The sequence below is a fragment of the Lemur catta genome, chromosome X (assembly GCF_020740605.2).
Source record: "Lemur catta isolate mLemCat1 chromosome X, mLemCat1.pri, whole genome shotgun sequence".
NCBI lineage: Eukaryota > Metazoa > Chordata > Mammalia > Primates > Lemuridae > Lemur > Lemur catta.
The window spans coordinates 54,854,232-54,872,275 of NC_059155.1; the positions used below are offsets into that span (position 1 = coordinate 54,854,232).

At 37.2% G+C, this 18,044-nt stretch overlaps 1 protein-coding gene across 2 annotated transcripts in view; it reads left to right on the forward strand.

The window, feature by feature from the left end:
- The window catches only part of WNK3 (WNK lysine deficient protein kinase 3), a 116,377-nt gene that overhangs the window by 59,025 nt on the left and 39,308 nt on the right, over positions 1 to 18,044 (forward strand). For both annotated transcript variants that reach the window (XM_045537623.1, XM_045537624.1), the window contains exons 10-16: positions 4,032 to 4,093; positions 6,698 to 6,845; positions 9,057 to 9,173; positions 10,600 to 10,755; positions 10,836 to 10,887; positions 12,131 to 12,268; positions 12,952 to 13,889. In XM_045537623.1, coding sequence (XP_045393579.1) covers positions 4,032 to 4,093; positions 6,698 to 6,845; positions 9,057 to 9,173; positions 10,600 to 10,755; positions 10,836 to 10,887; positions 12,131 to 12,268; positions 12,952 to 13,889 — 1,611 coding nt within the window. The remainder of the gene's footprint in view (positions 1 to 4,031; positions 4,094 to 6,697; positions 6,846 to 9,056; positions 9,174 to 10,599; positions 10,756 to 10,835; positions 10,888 to 12,130; positions 12,269 to 12,951; positions 13,890 to 18,044) is intronic.

Genomic DNA, 18,044 nt, shown 5'->3' on the forward strand with positions numbered 1-18,044 from the left:
GTGTATTTTTTTTTTTTTGAGACAGAGTCTCGCTGTGTTGCCCAGGCTAGAGTGAGTGCCGTGGCATCAGCCTAGCTCACAGCAACCTCAAACTCCTGGGCTTAAGCTATCCTACTGCCTCAGCCTCCCCAGTAGCTGGAACTACAGGCATGCGCCACCATGCCCGGCTAATTTTTTTCTATATATATATTTTAGTTGGCCAGATAATTTCTTTCTATTTTTAGTAGAGACGGGGTCTTGCTCTTGCTGAGGCTGGTCTTGAACTCCTGACCTCGAGCAATCCACCCGCCTCGGCCTCCCAGAGTGCTAGGATTACAGGCGTGAGCCACCGCGCCCGGCCAACACACGTGTATTTTTTAAATGTAATCATAACGTATACACTCTTTTATAATCTTTTTTTTTACTGAAAAGATTATCTTAAATGTTTAAACATTTTTTAAAAGGTTGCATAAGATCCTTTAGTATGGATATACCATTATTTAATGGAGCAAGTAAGGGAGAAAAACATCTAACTTTTTTTGCTGTTTGCAGCTATATTCCATGTTGTGAGGATCATTCTTGTAGCTAAATCTTTATATGCATTCTTAATTATTTCCTTAGGAAACATTTCTTTTCTTTTTTTTTTTTTTTTTGAGACAGAGTCTCACTCTGTTGCCCGAGCTAGAGTGCCGTGGCATCAGCAACGTGGCTCACAGCAACCTCAAACTCCTGGGCTCAAGCGATCCTACTGCCTCAGCCTCCTGAGTAGCCGGGACTACAGGCATGCGCCACCATGCCCGGCTAATTTTTCTATATATATATTTTTAGCTGTCCATATAATTTCTTTCTATTTTTAGTAGAGACGGAGTCTCACTCTTGCTCAGGCTGGTCTCGAACTCCTGAGCTCAAACAATCCGCCTGCCTTGGCCTCCCATAGTGCTAGGAGGAAACATTTCTTACAATGGAATTACTAGACATTTTTAAGACTTGATATGTATTGCCAAATTGCCCATCAGAAAGATCTGCCCAGCTTACAATCCTACCAGTGATTTATAAAAGTACCTGTTTTCTTCTATACTTAGTATTTGCTATTCTTTAAACTTTCTAAATTATAAAATATGTGTAGTAACATAAAAAAATAGGAAAATGGGGAAAAAATCACCTAGAATGCTATTTCCCTAACATGGCTATGATTATAATATTTGTTATAGTATTCCAGGCTTCAGTCATATGCATAAATGCTTATAATTATACATACAGGATTTTTTTGTGCTTTTTTCGTTCATTGTGAAGTATTTTTTCCTGCCTTGGTTTTCATGATTCCAGTTTTTAATGGCCACATGATATAATAAGTATTCATATTTATCTAACTCTTCCTCTATTCCTGGACAATTAAATTGCTGCCACTTTTTATTATTTTATATAATACTACAATAAAAACAGATGTAACTATCACTTATTGAACATTTACTACAAGCTTTATACTATGTGATTTTTCCTTACTTTGTATTATTTTCTTAGGATTGAAATCCAGAATTGGTAACTTCAGATCATGAACATTTTTATGGCACAGCCATTGTTACTATGTCAGCCTTTCCTTTCTTATTCCTTTCTACCATCATACATTTACTGGAAGCCTAATATGTGCCAGGCACTATGCTAAGAGGCACTGAGACTACAAAATGGATCAGTTGGAGTCCTTGAAGTCAGACATTAAACATATATGGTAAAGAAGAATATGATAAAAGGCATTACTAGATGATGGGTCTGTCCATCATCTGTCTGTCTATTCATCCATTCACCTATCCATCCCACACACATGATTTTCCCCCTGAGCATAGGAGAGCTAGTTTCAGACATGATGCCCTTTTTCCCCTAAATATTTCAGTATAAGAATAAGAATGGCTGGGTGCATTGGGTCACGCCTGTAATCCTAGCACTCTGGGAGGCTAAGATGGGAGGTTGGCTTCCGGTGAGGAAGTTTGAGACCAGCCTGAGCAAGAGCAAGGCCTCATCTCTACTAAAAATAGAAAAAAATTAGCTGGGCGTGGTGGTGCACACCCGTAGTCCCATCTACTTGGGAGGCTGAGGCAGGAGGATCATTTGAGCCCAGGAGTCTGAGGTTGCTGTGAGCTAGGGTGACACCACGGAACTCTAGCTCAGGTGAGAGAGCAATACTCTGTCTAAAAATAAAAAAAAAAAAAGAAGAAGGACATTTTCCTAAATAAGCACAATATAGTGACCAAATTCAGAGAATTTAACATGGATGTATAATACTATTATCTAATCTGTTCTACCCATTAAAATTTCACCAGTTATTGACATAATGTCCTTTATGGCAATTTCCTTCCAACCCCTTGATTCCAGGATCTAAGTGAAAGTCTTTCACTGCCTTTAGTTGTCCTGTCTCTTTTGTTTCTTTTCTTTTCTTTTCTTTTTTTTTTTTTTTTTTTGAGACAGAGTCTCACTCTGTTGCCCGGGCTAGAGTGCCATGGAGTCAGCCTAGCTCACAGCAACCTCAAACTCCTGGGCTTAATAGATCCTCCTGCCTCAGCCTCCCGAGTAGCTGTCTATATAATTTCTTTCTATTTTTAGTAGAGACGGGGTCTTGCTCTTGCTCAGGCTGGTCTCGAACTCCTGACCTCGTGATCCTCCTGCCTCCACCTCCCAGAGTGCTAGGATTGCAGGCGTGAGCCACTGCACCCGGCCAATTCATGGATTCTTATTTTATTGAGTGGCTTCTATCCTCTTACTGTATTTACTTATTTTGATGCCCAAATTGTCCCAGATTTGAGCAGTGAGAACCCCTTCAGTCTGGCTACTATGTACTTTTGATATATTCCCATCATTTTTTGAGCAATTCTTTATTTTTTGGCTTAGCAAGATGATCCAGGCTCATCTTATTGTTTCCTTGTCCCAATGCTGGAATCAACCATTTCCCCAAAGAACCTTCATCCCTTTTAGTGTAGAAACCAAGATATGAGCTAAGGTATATGTTTTTAAAAGAATCCCCAAAGCGATTTTGCTTGTCTGTTTTTGGAACCTACCATAACAGAGGCCTCTTGTCTATAGGAGTTCCTTTAAGACAATTTTCCCCTCTTGATCCAGGATCTGATTGAAGATCATGCATTGCCTTTAGTTGTCCTATCTCTTTTGTTTCCTTTAATATGGAACAGTTCCAGATATTTGCTAAATGAATTGGACTGAGGAGGTGTTGAAACAGTACAGGAATATAAGTTGAGTCACAGCATATGGAAGAGCCCAACTCAAGCAAAAGAGATACAGTTTAGTCACTTCAAGCAGACAGATGAGGCTAGAGAATCAGGCAGGGACCAGTTCATTGAAAACTTTATTTGCCTTTTGAAGAAATTTAACCTTACAGAAAATGAGGAGCCATCATAGAGAGTTTAAACTGGGTAGGAAAAGATTGATTTTGTTAGATTTGCATTCTAATGTCACTCTGCTGTCACCAGTGGCAGTGTATAGAGGATGGATTAGGTAAATGTAAAATTATTTTCCAAAAGAGTTGGCATTTTCCCTCTTAAGGGCTTAAACTTTTCTCCAGAAGCCAGTGTTGCAGCTGCTGAATAGTAACACCTCAAAGGAATAGTTGGAAGTGGTCTAGTGAAAAGAGATGAGACTACACATCACATGATAAGTTAAGACTTAAGTAATTGATTTATCTTCTGGCAGAATGGCAATAACTCTTAAGTAGTAGTTTTACAAGCAAGACTGGAAGCTTAATAGTAGTGTCCTCCACTGAAAAATAACACAAACAAAAGTACATAAAACAGTTCTAACTTCATTTAATGAAAAATTTTGCTGAATAAAATGTACTTGATGTACTGCTACATTTTGTATTTCATTATCTTTGGTAATATATCAATAATAGGATCGATATAGACATTCAATAATATAGACATTCTACCTGATTTGCAAGGCAACCAAAATATGAAATGTAACAATCATGTTTTCTGAAACAACAGCAAATTGTATCTTTAGCTTGAATTTTGCCATTAGTATAATAAGTTTTATGTCTGTACTATTTACAGCCTGTATCTCAACCAGCTGGAGTTGAACAAGCAGCTGTTCCAAAACCAGACTTAGTTCGAAGGTAAGTATCTTGAAATTAATACCATGAAAACAATGAGGGTATGCTGAAATGTGTGCCTTCATTAGGTGCTTAGTGTATCCTGAGTAGAGAATCTTTTGTGTTCTTATATTTGTGTGGATGTTTAATAAAAATGGTAGATATTATTTTTACTTTTTATGTCAATAGGGATCATATGGATTGTGAGATTAATTTGCCATTTTCTTGTTCTCGTCATACTATTCTGTTTTAAGAAAAGCTGATAAAGATTAATTTTAAAAAAAGAAGTAAGAAATAATATAGAGTAAAATTCCAGCTAATCTAAGGAAATAAATTACAACCAGATATATAATTATATTATTATTTAGTTGTTGTAAACTGGTATTTTTCTGATGTTGTTTAGATTGGGTAATTTCTATTGTTCTGTCTTTAAGTCCACTGATTCTTTCCTTTGTCCTAGTCATTCCACTATTATGCACATTCAGTGAGTTTTTAATTTCTGGGATCATATGTTTAGTTCTGTAATTTCCATTTGGTTCTTTTTAATATCTTTTATTTCTTTTATAAGATTTTAGTTTTTTCATTTGCTTCAAGATTATTTGTAATTGCTCATTGAAGCATTTTGATGATGGCTGCTTTAAAATTCTTGTTAGATAATTCCAACATCTGATTCATCTTGGTGTTGGCATCTGTTGATTGTCTTTTTGCATTCAAGTTGTGGTTTTTCTGGCTTTTGGTATGACAGGGGATTTTATTTGCATTTGTCTCCTGGACAGTTTGGACGTTATGTTAGGTAACTCTAGATCCTATTTAAACCTTCTATTTTAATAGGCAGTCACCCTGTTTAGGTGCATAGGTCCTGGCCTACTTTTGTGGGCTGTGATTCTAATAACAATTTAGTTTTCAAAGTCCTTGTAATGCTATTCTGGTCTTTGTTTGCCTGGTATGGCACCACTGGCTCCCAAAGCTGGGCCAAGAGGTGGAGAGTGCTTCCCTAGGCCTGCTGCCCCAGGCCCACTTTCCAGGCCACACTCTACTTGCTGGTGGAGTTCCCACCAGTGCCATGGGGAAAGAAAGGGCCTGCTCAAGTTCTCTTCTGCTCCTGGGTTCAGGGTCAGGAGATACTGGGCTTGTGCTGCGTTTTGCCTCTGGACTAAGAATTGGGAGACACTGAGCCTGGACTGCCTTTTGTCACCGCATGGGTACTCGGAAGATAGGAAGTTGTGGGGTTCCTAGCCAGTCTGCTTTCATCTTTTTACTCTTCAGTACCCTCCTGTGGTTGTCTACTGTATTACTTCTAGAATCTTTAGCTGTGCTTAGGGGAGAGGAGCAGGGAGTGTTGAGATTCTGCCATCTTGTCCCAAACCCTAAACTAGTGTTTTAAGTAATTTTGGAATGTGAATGATATAGTCTCATTGGCTAAAATTATGTCCCTTTTATCCTCTGATAAGATTGTTACTGCTATTTCTTTGTAGATTTGAAATCTCTAAGAGCAATATTAATATATCTTCTTTCACCACTGATTGTGCAAATTCTTTTTCATATGGACACAGAAAACAATTTCAGAGTTATTTTTAGCTCTTCTTGTACATCTCTATACAGATGCTTCATGAATAGTTTTACGAGAAAGGACTTTCCTAAAAATTACTTTAAAAGATATCTGTTTGACAATGATGATGTCTGGTGCTTACCAATCTTATCATTTAAATTGCAAATGTGTTTATTGAAATTTTTGTATTTATTGAAATATCTTCAAGTTTATTAAAGAAAAAGCTGAAGAATGCCTTTGACACAGTTAAACTAAAAGGTAGCCTGTCATTTCATAGTTATATTTATTCAAACCTGTAAAATATGACTAATTAGAATTAATCATGTTGAACCATTTTTATATCATTCATTTTCATTTCTTGTTCTGCCTCCTGCACTACACTTGTCTCCCATACCTTGTCTGTCTATCCACTGTTGAGTTCATTACATAAATAGGTATATTTTGAGTGAGAATTTGTTTTGGTTTTAGAAGTTTTATTTGAACATATTAACAAAGTAATCCCCAAACAAACAAGATAAAATTCCTTGAGAACATCCCCTAGTAAAAGATTCCACAGAGCCAGGTGCAGTGGTACATTCCTATAATCCCAGCTGTTTGGGAGGCTGAGATGGGGGCATCACTTGAGACCAGTTCGAGGTCACAATGTGCTATGATCGTGCTTATAAATCACCATCGTGCCCCAGTCTGGGCAATGTAGTGAGACCCCATCTCTAAATCAAAAATTAAATTAATAAAATTTTTAAAAGATTCCACAAAAGGTCTACCAATGTTTTTCTTTCATGCTCATCACTGTGAGAAGATGTTTGCCAAATAAATACAGTGTAATCTCAGTTTTTCGTAACTTTAAAAAATAGCTTTATTGAAATATAATTAGCATACCATATAATTCATAATACATTTAAAGTGTATAATTCAATGGTTTTTAGTATAGTCATAGAGTTGTGCAATCATAACTTTTAAAAAGATATTGTTGTATTTATTTATTTTCCTTAAACTCATTATGATTGTATACTTGGGAGTTTTCCTTAGAATTTTACCATCAGGATTGGAATGAGTTGCTTTCTTTTTTAAATTACTAGCTTGAATCAAGATGTGGCAGCTGTGAAGGAAAACACCAATAATCCTGATAACCCAAGTGGAAATGGCAAACAGGATCGGATCAAACAGAGAAGAGCTTCCTGTCCCCGACCAGAGAAGGGGACTAAATTTCAGCTTACTGTACTTCAGGTCAGTGTGTAAATATGGTTTTGATTAAGAGTATGTGCAGAGGTCTAGAGGGTCTAGGGAAGGGAAATGCTGCAGAAGTGACTGTAGAATATTGGGAAACCCTCTAAACTAACTTTACCTCCATCAAAAAATTTCTCATAAGGGCATTATGTGTTAAACTTGGGAAATATAGGGAAAATATAAGGAAGAAAATAAAATTCACTTGTAGCTACCCACTCAGAGATAGCTCATGTTAATGTTCTAGTTTGTTTTTCTCTCTTTTTTCTGTATGTATATGTAGTATTTTACATTACTAGATTGTAATAGTATTAGTAATAGCAAAAATCTATTGGAAAAAAAAATTTTTTTTTGAGACAGAGTCTCGCTCTGTTGCCCCAGCTAGAGTGCAGTGGCATCATCACAGCTCACTGCAACTTCAAACTCCTGGGCTCAAGCGATCTTCCTGCTTCAGCCTCCTGAGTAGCTGGGACTACAGGCCTGTACCACCATGTCCTGCTAATTTCTTCTATTTTTAGCAGAGACAGGTTCTCACTCTTGCTCAGGCTGGTCTAGAACTCCTGGCCTCAAGCGATCCTCCCGCCTCAGCCTCCTAGAGTGCTAGGATTACAGGTGTGAGCCACCACGCCAGGCCAGAAAGAAATCTATTGAATTTTTTTGTGGTAGGCACCCTAAATAGTATCCATTTGTTTTATCATTTAATCCTTCAATAACCCTGCATGATAGGTAGTAATATATACTCGTCTTTACAAATGAGGATACTGGTTGGGCACGGTGGTTCACACTTGTAATCCCAGCATTTTGGGAGGCCCAGGCAGGAGGATCCCTTGAGGCCAGGAGTTCTAGATCATCCTGTGCAGCACAGAGAGATATGAGACCTTATCTCTACAAACAAACAACCAAAAAATACAAACAAATGAGATACTGAATATCAGAGGAATAATGTAATTTGCCTGAGGTCACTCAACTAGCAAGTGATAGAGTCAGATCTGAACCCAGTTTGACTATAGTAAAGCCCATGTCTCTAACCAATATGATACATGTTTTCAGATGGATGCTTAAACCTATATATAATTTAAACCTGCCTTTTAAAAAACTTGATATAGCATGTATATTTTCCTGTATCATTAAGTAATTTTTCAATAACATTTTTTTTTTTTTTGAGACAGAGTCTTGCTTTGTTGCCCGAGCTAGAGTGAGTGCCGTGGCGTCAGCCTAGCTCACAGCAACCTCAAACTCCTGGGCTTAAGCGATCCTACTGCCTCAGCCTCCCGAGTAGCTGGGACTACAGGCATGCGCCACCATGCCCGGCTAATTTTTTCTATATATATTTTAGTTGGCCAGATAAGTTCTTTCTATTCTTTTTAGTAGAGACGGGGTCTCACTCTTGCTCAGGCTGGTCTCGAACTCCTGACCTCGAGCGATCCACCCGCCTCGGCCTCGCAGAGTGCTAGGATTACAGGCATGAACCACCCCGCCTGGCCTCAATAACATATTGTAAATGGCTGCATTAGATAGCCTCTTCTACAGAGATATAATTTTGTCATTTCTTGTGTTGGTCTTCATTTAGGCTCTTTTTTTCTGTCTTTCTCCTAGTCTGTCTTTTTCCTAACTTGCTATCTTTCTCTCTCTCTTGTCTGTCTGTCTTTCTTTCTCTGCAGCAAACATCCTTGAATACAAATCTTTATCTATCCCTGATTATGTCCTTAGGATAGGTCCATAGGAGTAGAATTAGTGGGTCAAAAAATATGAAGATTTTTAAAGTTTCTAGATGCATGTTGCTAGGTTGCTGTTCGGAAAGCTTGGGCCAGTTTACATTTCCATTAGCCGTGCCTCTTCTTTTGCTTAGAGACAATTTGTAGGATTAAGAAAATTTTGGAAATAAATAACTGGATTTAGATCTTTGCATTGTGGATAGCTATAGTGACCACTGTAATTTTTTTTTGCTTTTTTATAAAAGTTATGTTCCATTTTCTTTTACACAGGATCATAGTTCTAGCTTATTTTTTACTGCATAATTTGAACCTGTTAGATTTGTCATCAAATGGCTATTTATGTGGTAGTTCAACAAAGGAAAACAGAATCTTTTTAGATTCTGACCTATTTAAACCATTTTCCGTACATATTGATTGTATGTGAACTAATCTAGATGTTTCCTGCATAATTGCAAAGAGAAGACAATGACTCTTAAACTGGTGAAATGTTTGTACTCAGGTATCAACCTCTGGAGACAACATGGTGGAGTGTCAACTAGAGACACACAACAACAAGATGGTCACCTTCAAGTTTGATGTTGATGGTGATGCACCAGAGGATATTGCAGACTATATGGTAAGTATAGTAAAACCAAATTATTTTCCCTTCAACATTCTATGTCTCTTTTTCCCCTCTAATTCTCTCTCCATTTATTTGGAGGCATCATTTTTTTTAAAGTGTACAGTTAGTTTTTAAAATTTGTACAGAGCTACCAGCCCTCTGGGAGGCCGAGGCGGGTGGATCGCTCGAGGTCAAGAGTTCGAGACCAGCCTGAGCAAGAGCGAGACCCCCGTCTCTACTAAAAATAGAAAGAAATTATCTGGCCAACTAAAAAAATATATAGAAAAAATTAGCCAGGCATGGTGGTGCATGCCTGTAGTCCCAGCTACTCGGGAGGCTGAGGCAGTAGGATTGCTTGAGCCCAGGAGTTTGAGGTTGCTGTGAGCTAGGCTGATGCCACGGCACTCACTCTAGCCTGGGTAACAAAGCAAGACTCTGTCTCAAAAAAAAAAAAAAAATTGTACAGAGCTAAATCAGTTATGATCAAGGGTAAGTCACTTCATCTCCTTCAGCTTAAGTATATTTATCTGGAAATATGAGGGGGTTTCATTAAGAGATGATCTAGATCAATGGTTCTTATCTCTGACAGCATGTTAAAATCACCTGATGAGCTTTTTAAAAACAATTCTGTGACCTGGGCTCCTTATTAAATCAGAATCTTTAGAGGTGAGGGTTAAGCATCAATAGTTTGTAAAGTTACCCAGGTAATTCTAATCTGTTAGTCACTGATCTAACACCTTGTATGTAGGTACTCAAGTTATATTCATCATTTCATTTAGTTTTTAATATTTTCTATGACTTGTAAGGTTTAAGTTAGTATTTTTTTCCTCTTTTTCTGATGGGGATGGGACTAGGGTAGAAGGAAGAGTCCATAATACTTTTGTTTCCACCAACTTTCTTTGTATATGCATTCCTAGCCAGGCAAAACTAAACATTTTAAAAGTTAATCATTTTGTCAGTTCTCCCTCTTGTTTAACATAGTATTTTCTGAACTGCCTCTTCTTTCATATTTTTCCTGAATGTTTAGCCTATTTAAAGATCTGTTGGGCCATTTTTTTTATTATCTTTGTAGATGTTTTGTTTTGTGATTTGTGATTTAAAAGTTTTTAGGGTTTGGATATCTTAGTTTTAAACATTGCCTTAGTTAGTTATATTCTTCAAATCATAACCAATTTATAGAATGCTGAATATTTTTTTTAAATGCTAGCTTCTTCTCTGGTAGGTAGTGCCATTGTGACAAATGTCTTTGGTCTCAAAATAGAATAATTTAATGTATTATGTGGCATTTTATTGGTGATCTTTGTTAATTCTGTTGTGGCACTTAGATTTAGATGCCCAATTTAAATTTTTTTCTTTATGGTAGTCACCATTAATACAATATTATAATTTTGAAGAAACTAAATTCATTCTCATGAATAGGCTTACTTTTACTTTTGGGCAGGTTGAAGATAACTTTGTGCTGGAAAGTGAGAAAGAAAAATTTGTAGGAGAATTGAGGACTATCGTAGGTCAAGCCCAGGAGATTCTTCATGTCCACTCTGCTGCAGACAGAGCCACTGGAGTTGACTCTATTACTGTGGAATCCAACAGTAGCCAAGTAAGAGAAATAGTTTACAAACAGGTCTTTTTGGATATGTATCAGGAACTTCTTTATTTATCTATTCATTTTTAATTCAGACAGGATCATCTGAACAAGTACAGATAAATTCTGCATCCACTCAAACCAGCAGTAAGTATATTTAATAAAATTTACAATTTGGCTTTTGAAGATGTTAACCAATAAAATGATTTGATAAGTTGTTAATGTAGGTTTTCCCACACTTTGAAAGGATGTAATAGCTCAGAAGTAAAAATCGATCCTCCAAATTTCCTCCAAGTGTTGGTTCTTTATCTGATTAATTTATTTCTGAGTTGTTGCATGGTATGTTACCAGAAACGCAGTCACATACCGATGACCTTTAACAGCATAACTGTTTGAAACTTGATTGGTAAGTTTTGTTTTTTTCTGATTTGAGATGGACAGAAACTTTTTAAACAAAAATAATTAGGTTCTAAGTTTGCCTCATGGTTTAAAAGTCATTCATGTCTTGATTTCATTCTCCCAGTGATATGCTTCTACATGCTCTGGTCACTAATAACTTCTTGCAAATCAGATACTGGATAAACTTGCAGAGAATAAAACTAGGGTCTTCTATTTTCTGTTCTGTTGACTTTATCTTTCCATTCTTCTCAGCTCTGGTGATGGGTATGTTAGAAGAGTGTCTGAGAGAGGGAGAAGAGCTGTAGACAGATGAGGACCTCTAAAGGAATTATGACAACTTGAAGAAGCAAAAGGTGGTGTAGGAGTAATAGAATCAGATAACATTATCCTGAAATTTAGTTTGACTGCATTAGGGTGGCAGAGTCCTCCTATATCTTATTTTTCTGGGTAGCTGAGATCTGAGCAGGTTTCAGACTGACGAAGTAAAGTTTAAAAGAAGAATTACTTATTTGAGTAAGTTTACAAAGTAGGAGTTAAGATGTAGGGGGTTATTTTACTTGATTTTAAAAATTGTCATATAGTAAAATTGACTTTTTTTCTTTTGGTGTACAGTTCTGTAAATTTTAATGCATGTATAGATTTATGTAAGCACCACCATAATCAGGATACAGAACAGAAGTGGTTCTGTAGGTAGGTTTTAGTGGGAAATGTGCTTTCCATTTTTTCAAAGAGTACCTTACTTCTAATTGCTATTGATAACAATGTTTTTTTCAGTAGAATGTAAAATCCTTCTCTAAAGATGTTATGTGCTTAGTTCTTTAGACTTTTTGTCAGGATTGGGAGATCTGGTCTCATAAATTACATATATCCTAGCACTGTTGGAAATGGAGATACAAGACAAATTGTTTTTTCAACCTGGCTTCCTTAGTCAATAAGGTAAACAAATTGACAGTTGCTGAACATATTCAATTTTTGCTAATTCTTTCCGCAGATGAATCTGCTCCTCAGTCATCACCAGTTGGTCGGTGGCGATTTTGTATCAATCAAACGATAAGAAACCGTGAGGTTCAGTCTCCTCCTTCTCTTCAGCATTCTATGTCTACGGTTCCTGGGCTACATCCACTTCCTAGTAAGCTTTTATTCTCTGCCAGGTTTGTCCAGACTCAAAGGATAGGGTTGCAAAACATATACTATATCTTTAGCTGGTTTCTATGGGTACTTTGTGCTCATGAGAATATTCATAACCATTTTTGAAGACATTAATATTAGGGTATATACTAAGCCATTTTTATTTGATATTTATGGGGGGAAAAGTTTTTTTTTTCCTTGACAGGTTGATTTGAATTCTGTTTATTTTGGTCTCATTTATAAGAATACTTTCTTTTTTCCTTTTCCTTTTTTTTTTTTTTTAACAGAAAAGGTCTCACTCTATCACCCAGGCTGGAATATGGTTGCATGATCATAGCTCACTTGCAGCCTGGGCTCAATTGATCCTCTTCTCTCAGCCTCCCAAGTAGCTGGGACTACAGGCATATACCACCATGCCCAGCTAATTTTTAAATTTTTTGTAGAGATGGGGTCTCACTATGTTGCCCAGGCTGGTCTCGAACTCCTGGCCTCAAGCAATCCTTCCTCCTCAGGCTCCCAAAGTACTGAGATTACAGGCATGAGCCACAGTACTCTGCCAGCCAAGAGTACTTTCATACAGGTTCTCATTTGTCCCTTGCTCCTTCTGTCTCTTTTGAGTTTGGGTACTAGTCCATGGTTTGTATGCATCAATACATGCTTAGCCATTCTTTGTTATTGTTCCAGGTCCAAGAAACACAAGTAATAAGGAAATATCACAGGACATACTGCTCCCTATAGAAAATAATCCATGCCAGCGTGCACTTTTCACCTCCAAATCAGAACACAAGGATGTAGTTGATGGTAAGATTTCTGAATGTGCTAGTGTAGAAACTGAGCAGCCACTTTATCAAGTGGAAGATAATGGGCAGATAATGGCACCAGTTACTAGTACTTCCAATTATTCTGCTACTTCAGTTTGTGCCATTCCAATTGAATGTGAGGGACTCACCAACCAAGCAGGCATATTCATACCTGTGTATTCATGTCACCAAGCTGCCAGTCAGGCTGACGTACTTATGGCCCATCCTGGTGAATCAGCTCAGATTTCTGGTAACTCTCTTACCACTCCGGCATTTGTATCTGATCAAAAGCCTCAATCCTTATCAGTACAACAGCCAACTATGGATGCAGAGTTTTTTTCCCAAGAAGGAGAAATGACACTGAACACTGAAGCAATTTCTCCTAAGACAGTTATTCCCACTCAGACCCCTGGCCTTGAACCAACTAGTCTTCTACCCACTACTGTCTTGGAATCAGATGGGGAACGACCTCCAAAAATGGAGTTTGCAGACAACCGAATTAAAACTCTGGATGAAAAATTAAGAAACTTGCTCTATCAGGAGCATAACATCTCTAGCATCTATCCTGAGAGTCAGAAGGATACTCAAAGCATAGACTCTCCATTTTCTTCCTCTGCTGAAGATACACTCTCCTGTCCAGTGCCAGAAGTCATAGCCATCAGTCACTGTGGAATTCAAGATAGCCCTGGACAATCCCCTAATTTCCAACAGACAGGCTCTAAGATTCTGTCCAATGTGGCTGTGAGTCAGCCTGCTAACGTGTCAGTGTTCAAAAGGGACCTGAATGTGATAACTTCTGTACCCAGCGAATTGTGTTTACATGTAAGTATTATTCTTTCTAACCCATTCCTTATTCTTTGCTTATGATTTTAAAGAAATGCCTTCTCTTATAAAATTCTGTGCTTTGAACTGAAACTGTCTATATCACAAGATTCTGAGGTGACAGGTATTTAAGAAGGCCATGACTTAGGCTGCAGGTATCCATAACTTCTCAGCAGAGATGGCAGAACTATCTTTGGTAAGAGAGCCCTGTGGTGAATTAGCTGGGAACTTGTGAGCAATGTCTATATTTGTATTAATGATGGAACAGAAACTGATTCATAGATTATTTCAGTGGGTAGAACTTACTTTTAGATTTCCACTTAAAATACCTGTTATTACTTTCCCTCCCCCCAAATTTTATGGTTTTAATTTAATCATGTTTGGAAGACTTTGATTTATTTGAAAAAAAAATTGAAAATAAAAATCATCCATTAATCCCATGACTTATTTTTTTTTATTTTAATTTTTCATTTTTGAGAGATAGGGTCTCACTATGTTGCCCAGGCTAGTTTTGAACTCCTGGCCACAAGTGATCCTCCCACCTCAGCCTCCCGAGTAGCTGGGATTACAGGCCCAAGCCACTGCGCCCAGCCCATGACATGTTTTTTAAGTATATAATGTAGGAACTTTAATTTCCCTTTTCTACCCATTTACATCACAGAGGTAACCATTAATAATTTGGTGTTTATCCTTGTTGACTTTTCTTAAGCTTATACAGATCTATTTACATACATATCACATTTTATTCACAAAACCAATATTGTGCTGTATACATATTGATCTGCAACTTAATTTTTTCATATTACAATATATCGTGAACATCTTTCTAAATCTTCACCACTGTATCTCTTTGTCATTGTTATTATTATATAAGTAATATATGCTTGCACCTAAAGTAAGATCCAACCCACCCCCAAACCTATAGACATAGCTGTTAACCAATTTTCCAGATATAGTTTTAATTAGTATATAAATATTTATATAGACATACTTCTTTATATATATCTTTATGTAGACATAGATACATGTTTTTTTTTTTGTTTTGTTTTTTTTTTTTAAGACAGAGTCTCGCTTTGTTGCCCAGGCTAGAGTGAGTGCCATGGCGTCAGCCTAGCTCACAGCAACCTCAGACTCCTGGGCTTAAGCGATCCTACTGCCTCAGCCTCCCGAGTAGCTGGGACTACAGGCATGCGCCACCATGCCCAGCTAATTTTTTCTATATAGATTTTTAGTTGGCCATATAATTTCTTTCTATTTTTAGTAGAGACGGGGTCTCGCTCTTGCTCAGGCTGGTCTCGAACTCCTGACCTCGAGCGATCCACCCGCCTCGGCCTCCCAGAGTGCTAGGATTACAGGCGTGAGCCACCGCACCCGGCCTAGATACATGTTATACATTTATATACATATACTTCTTTACATATATGTGCTATTCTGCATTTTTTTTTACTTATTATGGGCATCTGTTCATGTCAGTACACATGGTTCCACCTTAACTTTTTAAACAACTGTGTAATATTCCACTGAATAGATACAATTGAAATTTTTTGTATACTAGTAACTTTAAATTATGGAATTAATATACAAACACAAAAGCGATTGAAGAGGATAGAAATTAGAAGTAACCATTGTATAACATCCTTCCACACCCCATCCTACTCTCCAAACACTCTTAAGTCCCTGGTTTTAATTCTTGTGGTCATTGCCATTAATAGCTTATATATAATATATGTATTTATTTCTTGATTTAGTAATTTTAAGTAATACCTAATGACTCACTGCTATGAAGGGTGAGGAAATTATTATATTTTCCCTTCCACCTTTCTTTCTCATACACCTCTCAGTTTTTTTTTTACTTATATTACTTTCTTAACATTGGCAAAGTTTATGACATTTGCATTCCGTTCTTGAACAATTGGTTGTCTATGCCTATAGGTTGATTGTAAAAATTGACAATCAATAAACCATTTTATATTATGATTATGTGTATTATCCAATGATCACATATTATGATTGGAATCATAAAGTAATTTTCTGTCATTTAAACTTTGTTGCTCATATGTGACTCCCAAGTATTGAGGTCAAATGGATTCTTTTATTTTTTCTTTATTTTTATTCATTTATTTTTTTTCAGAGACAGGATCTTGCTCTGTCACCCAGGCTAGAATGCAATGGTGCAATCATAGCTTAATGAAGCCTCAAATTCCTGGGCTCAAGCAGTCCTCCCACCTCAGCCTCCTGAGTAGCAGGGAGTACAGGCGTGTGCCACCATGCTTGGCTAATTTTTTTTTTTTTTTTTTGTGGTAGAGACGGAGGTCTCACTATGTTCGTCAGCTGGTCTCAAACTCCTGGCCTCACATGATCCTCTTGCCTTGGCCTCCCAAAGTGCTGGGATTACAGGTGTGAGCCACTGCGCACAGCTGGATTCTTTTATTTGTTTCATGTCCACTGCTACATCTGGACATGTAGATATCATATTTAGCTGCTGCTGTTTCTGGTGACCTAGGATTCCTCTTTTTTCCCCTGAAATACTTCTTTGAGTAATATTTTCAAATATTTTGCATGGGTGACTAATTTGGTCTTTGTTTTGCTTTACACTTGATTAACTGAGTACAGATGGTAGGATCACAATGTTTTCCTCTGAGAATTTAGAAGATGTTTCATTGTCTTTTAGCCTCTAATATTGCTGATGAGAGCAATGTCACTTTGATTATCATTCGTTTATAGGTAACCTGCTTTTACTCTAGACCAATGCAATGCTGTCCACTAGTACTTCCTACAATGTAGAAATGTTCTGTATCTGCACTATCCAATACAGTAACCACTAGCCACATATGACTGTCAAGCACTTGAAATGTGGCTAGTGCAACTAAGGGCCTGAATTTTTTATTTACTTTTATTTTAATTAATTTAAATTTAGACAGCCACATGTGGTTAGTGGCTACTGTATTGGATAGTCGGGGTCTAGAGGCTTTTAGGAAACTTTTTTGGAGCTCTGATTATCAGAATGGTCTAGGTGTGTCTTTTTTCCATTAATCTTGTACATCACTTTTGTGGACTTTTTGAGTTTAAGGATTTGTGTCTTTTTCAGCTCTGGTAAACTTTACTTTTGTTTTTTTCCTTCCCCTTCACTGTCTTTCTTCTTTCCATTTAGAAATCGTAGGAGATAGACCAGGTGCAGTCTCTCATACCTGCAATCCTCGCACTCTAGAAGGCTGAGGCAGAAAGATGGCTTGAGCTCAGGAGTTAGAAATCAGCCTGAGCAAGAGCGGCACCCCAACCCCGCCCCCATCCCCACTCCACCCCCGGCCTCCCGTCTCTACTAAAACTAGAAAAATTTGCCAGGCTCACTGGCACACGCCTGTAGTCCCAGCTACTTGGGGGGCTGAGCCAGGAGGATGATGTGAGCCCAAGAGTTTGAAGTTGCAGTGAGCTGTGATGATACCACTATACTGTAGCCTGGGTGACAAGAGCTAGACTCTGTCTCAAAAAAAAAAAAACAGACAAAGAAGAAATTGTAGGAGATATATGGTATCCCTAATGTATGCTCCATATTTCTTAACAGTTTTCTCTCATTTTTAATTTTGTTTTCCTTTTACCTTATGTTCTCAGATATGTTTTCAGTTTTTTTCTTTTTTAATTTCAGATCACTGTTGTGGTATTTAGTCATATCCAGTTAATTTTTCATGTGGCAATCATGAATTTGATTTTTTAAATCTTTCTTATTCTTGTCTCCTTTTTCATAGCAACCTATTTTTGCATGTATTTTCTCTTAAGCTTTTTTTCTCAGAAAATTGACAGAAGATTAATTCTAGAATATATACAGAACACTTACAAATCAATAAGAAAAAAAATCAGACAACTCAATGGAAGAATAGCTGAAGCATCTGGACATGCATTTCACAGAAGTGAAAATATAAATGCCTGATATACACGTGAAAAGATTTTCAGCTTCATTAGTAATGAGAGAAATGCAAAATTTTAAACAGTGAAAAAAATTTTGGCTTATCAAACTAGCAAATGTTAAAGAGATTAACAATACCCAATGTTAAGGAAACGGTAATTTTCATTTTGTATTGGTAGGAATAAAATCAGTACATGCTACTTGGGTAATTTAGGACTATGAAAATTTGAAATATGTACATTCCTATGACCTAG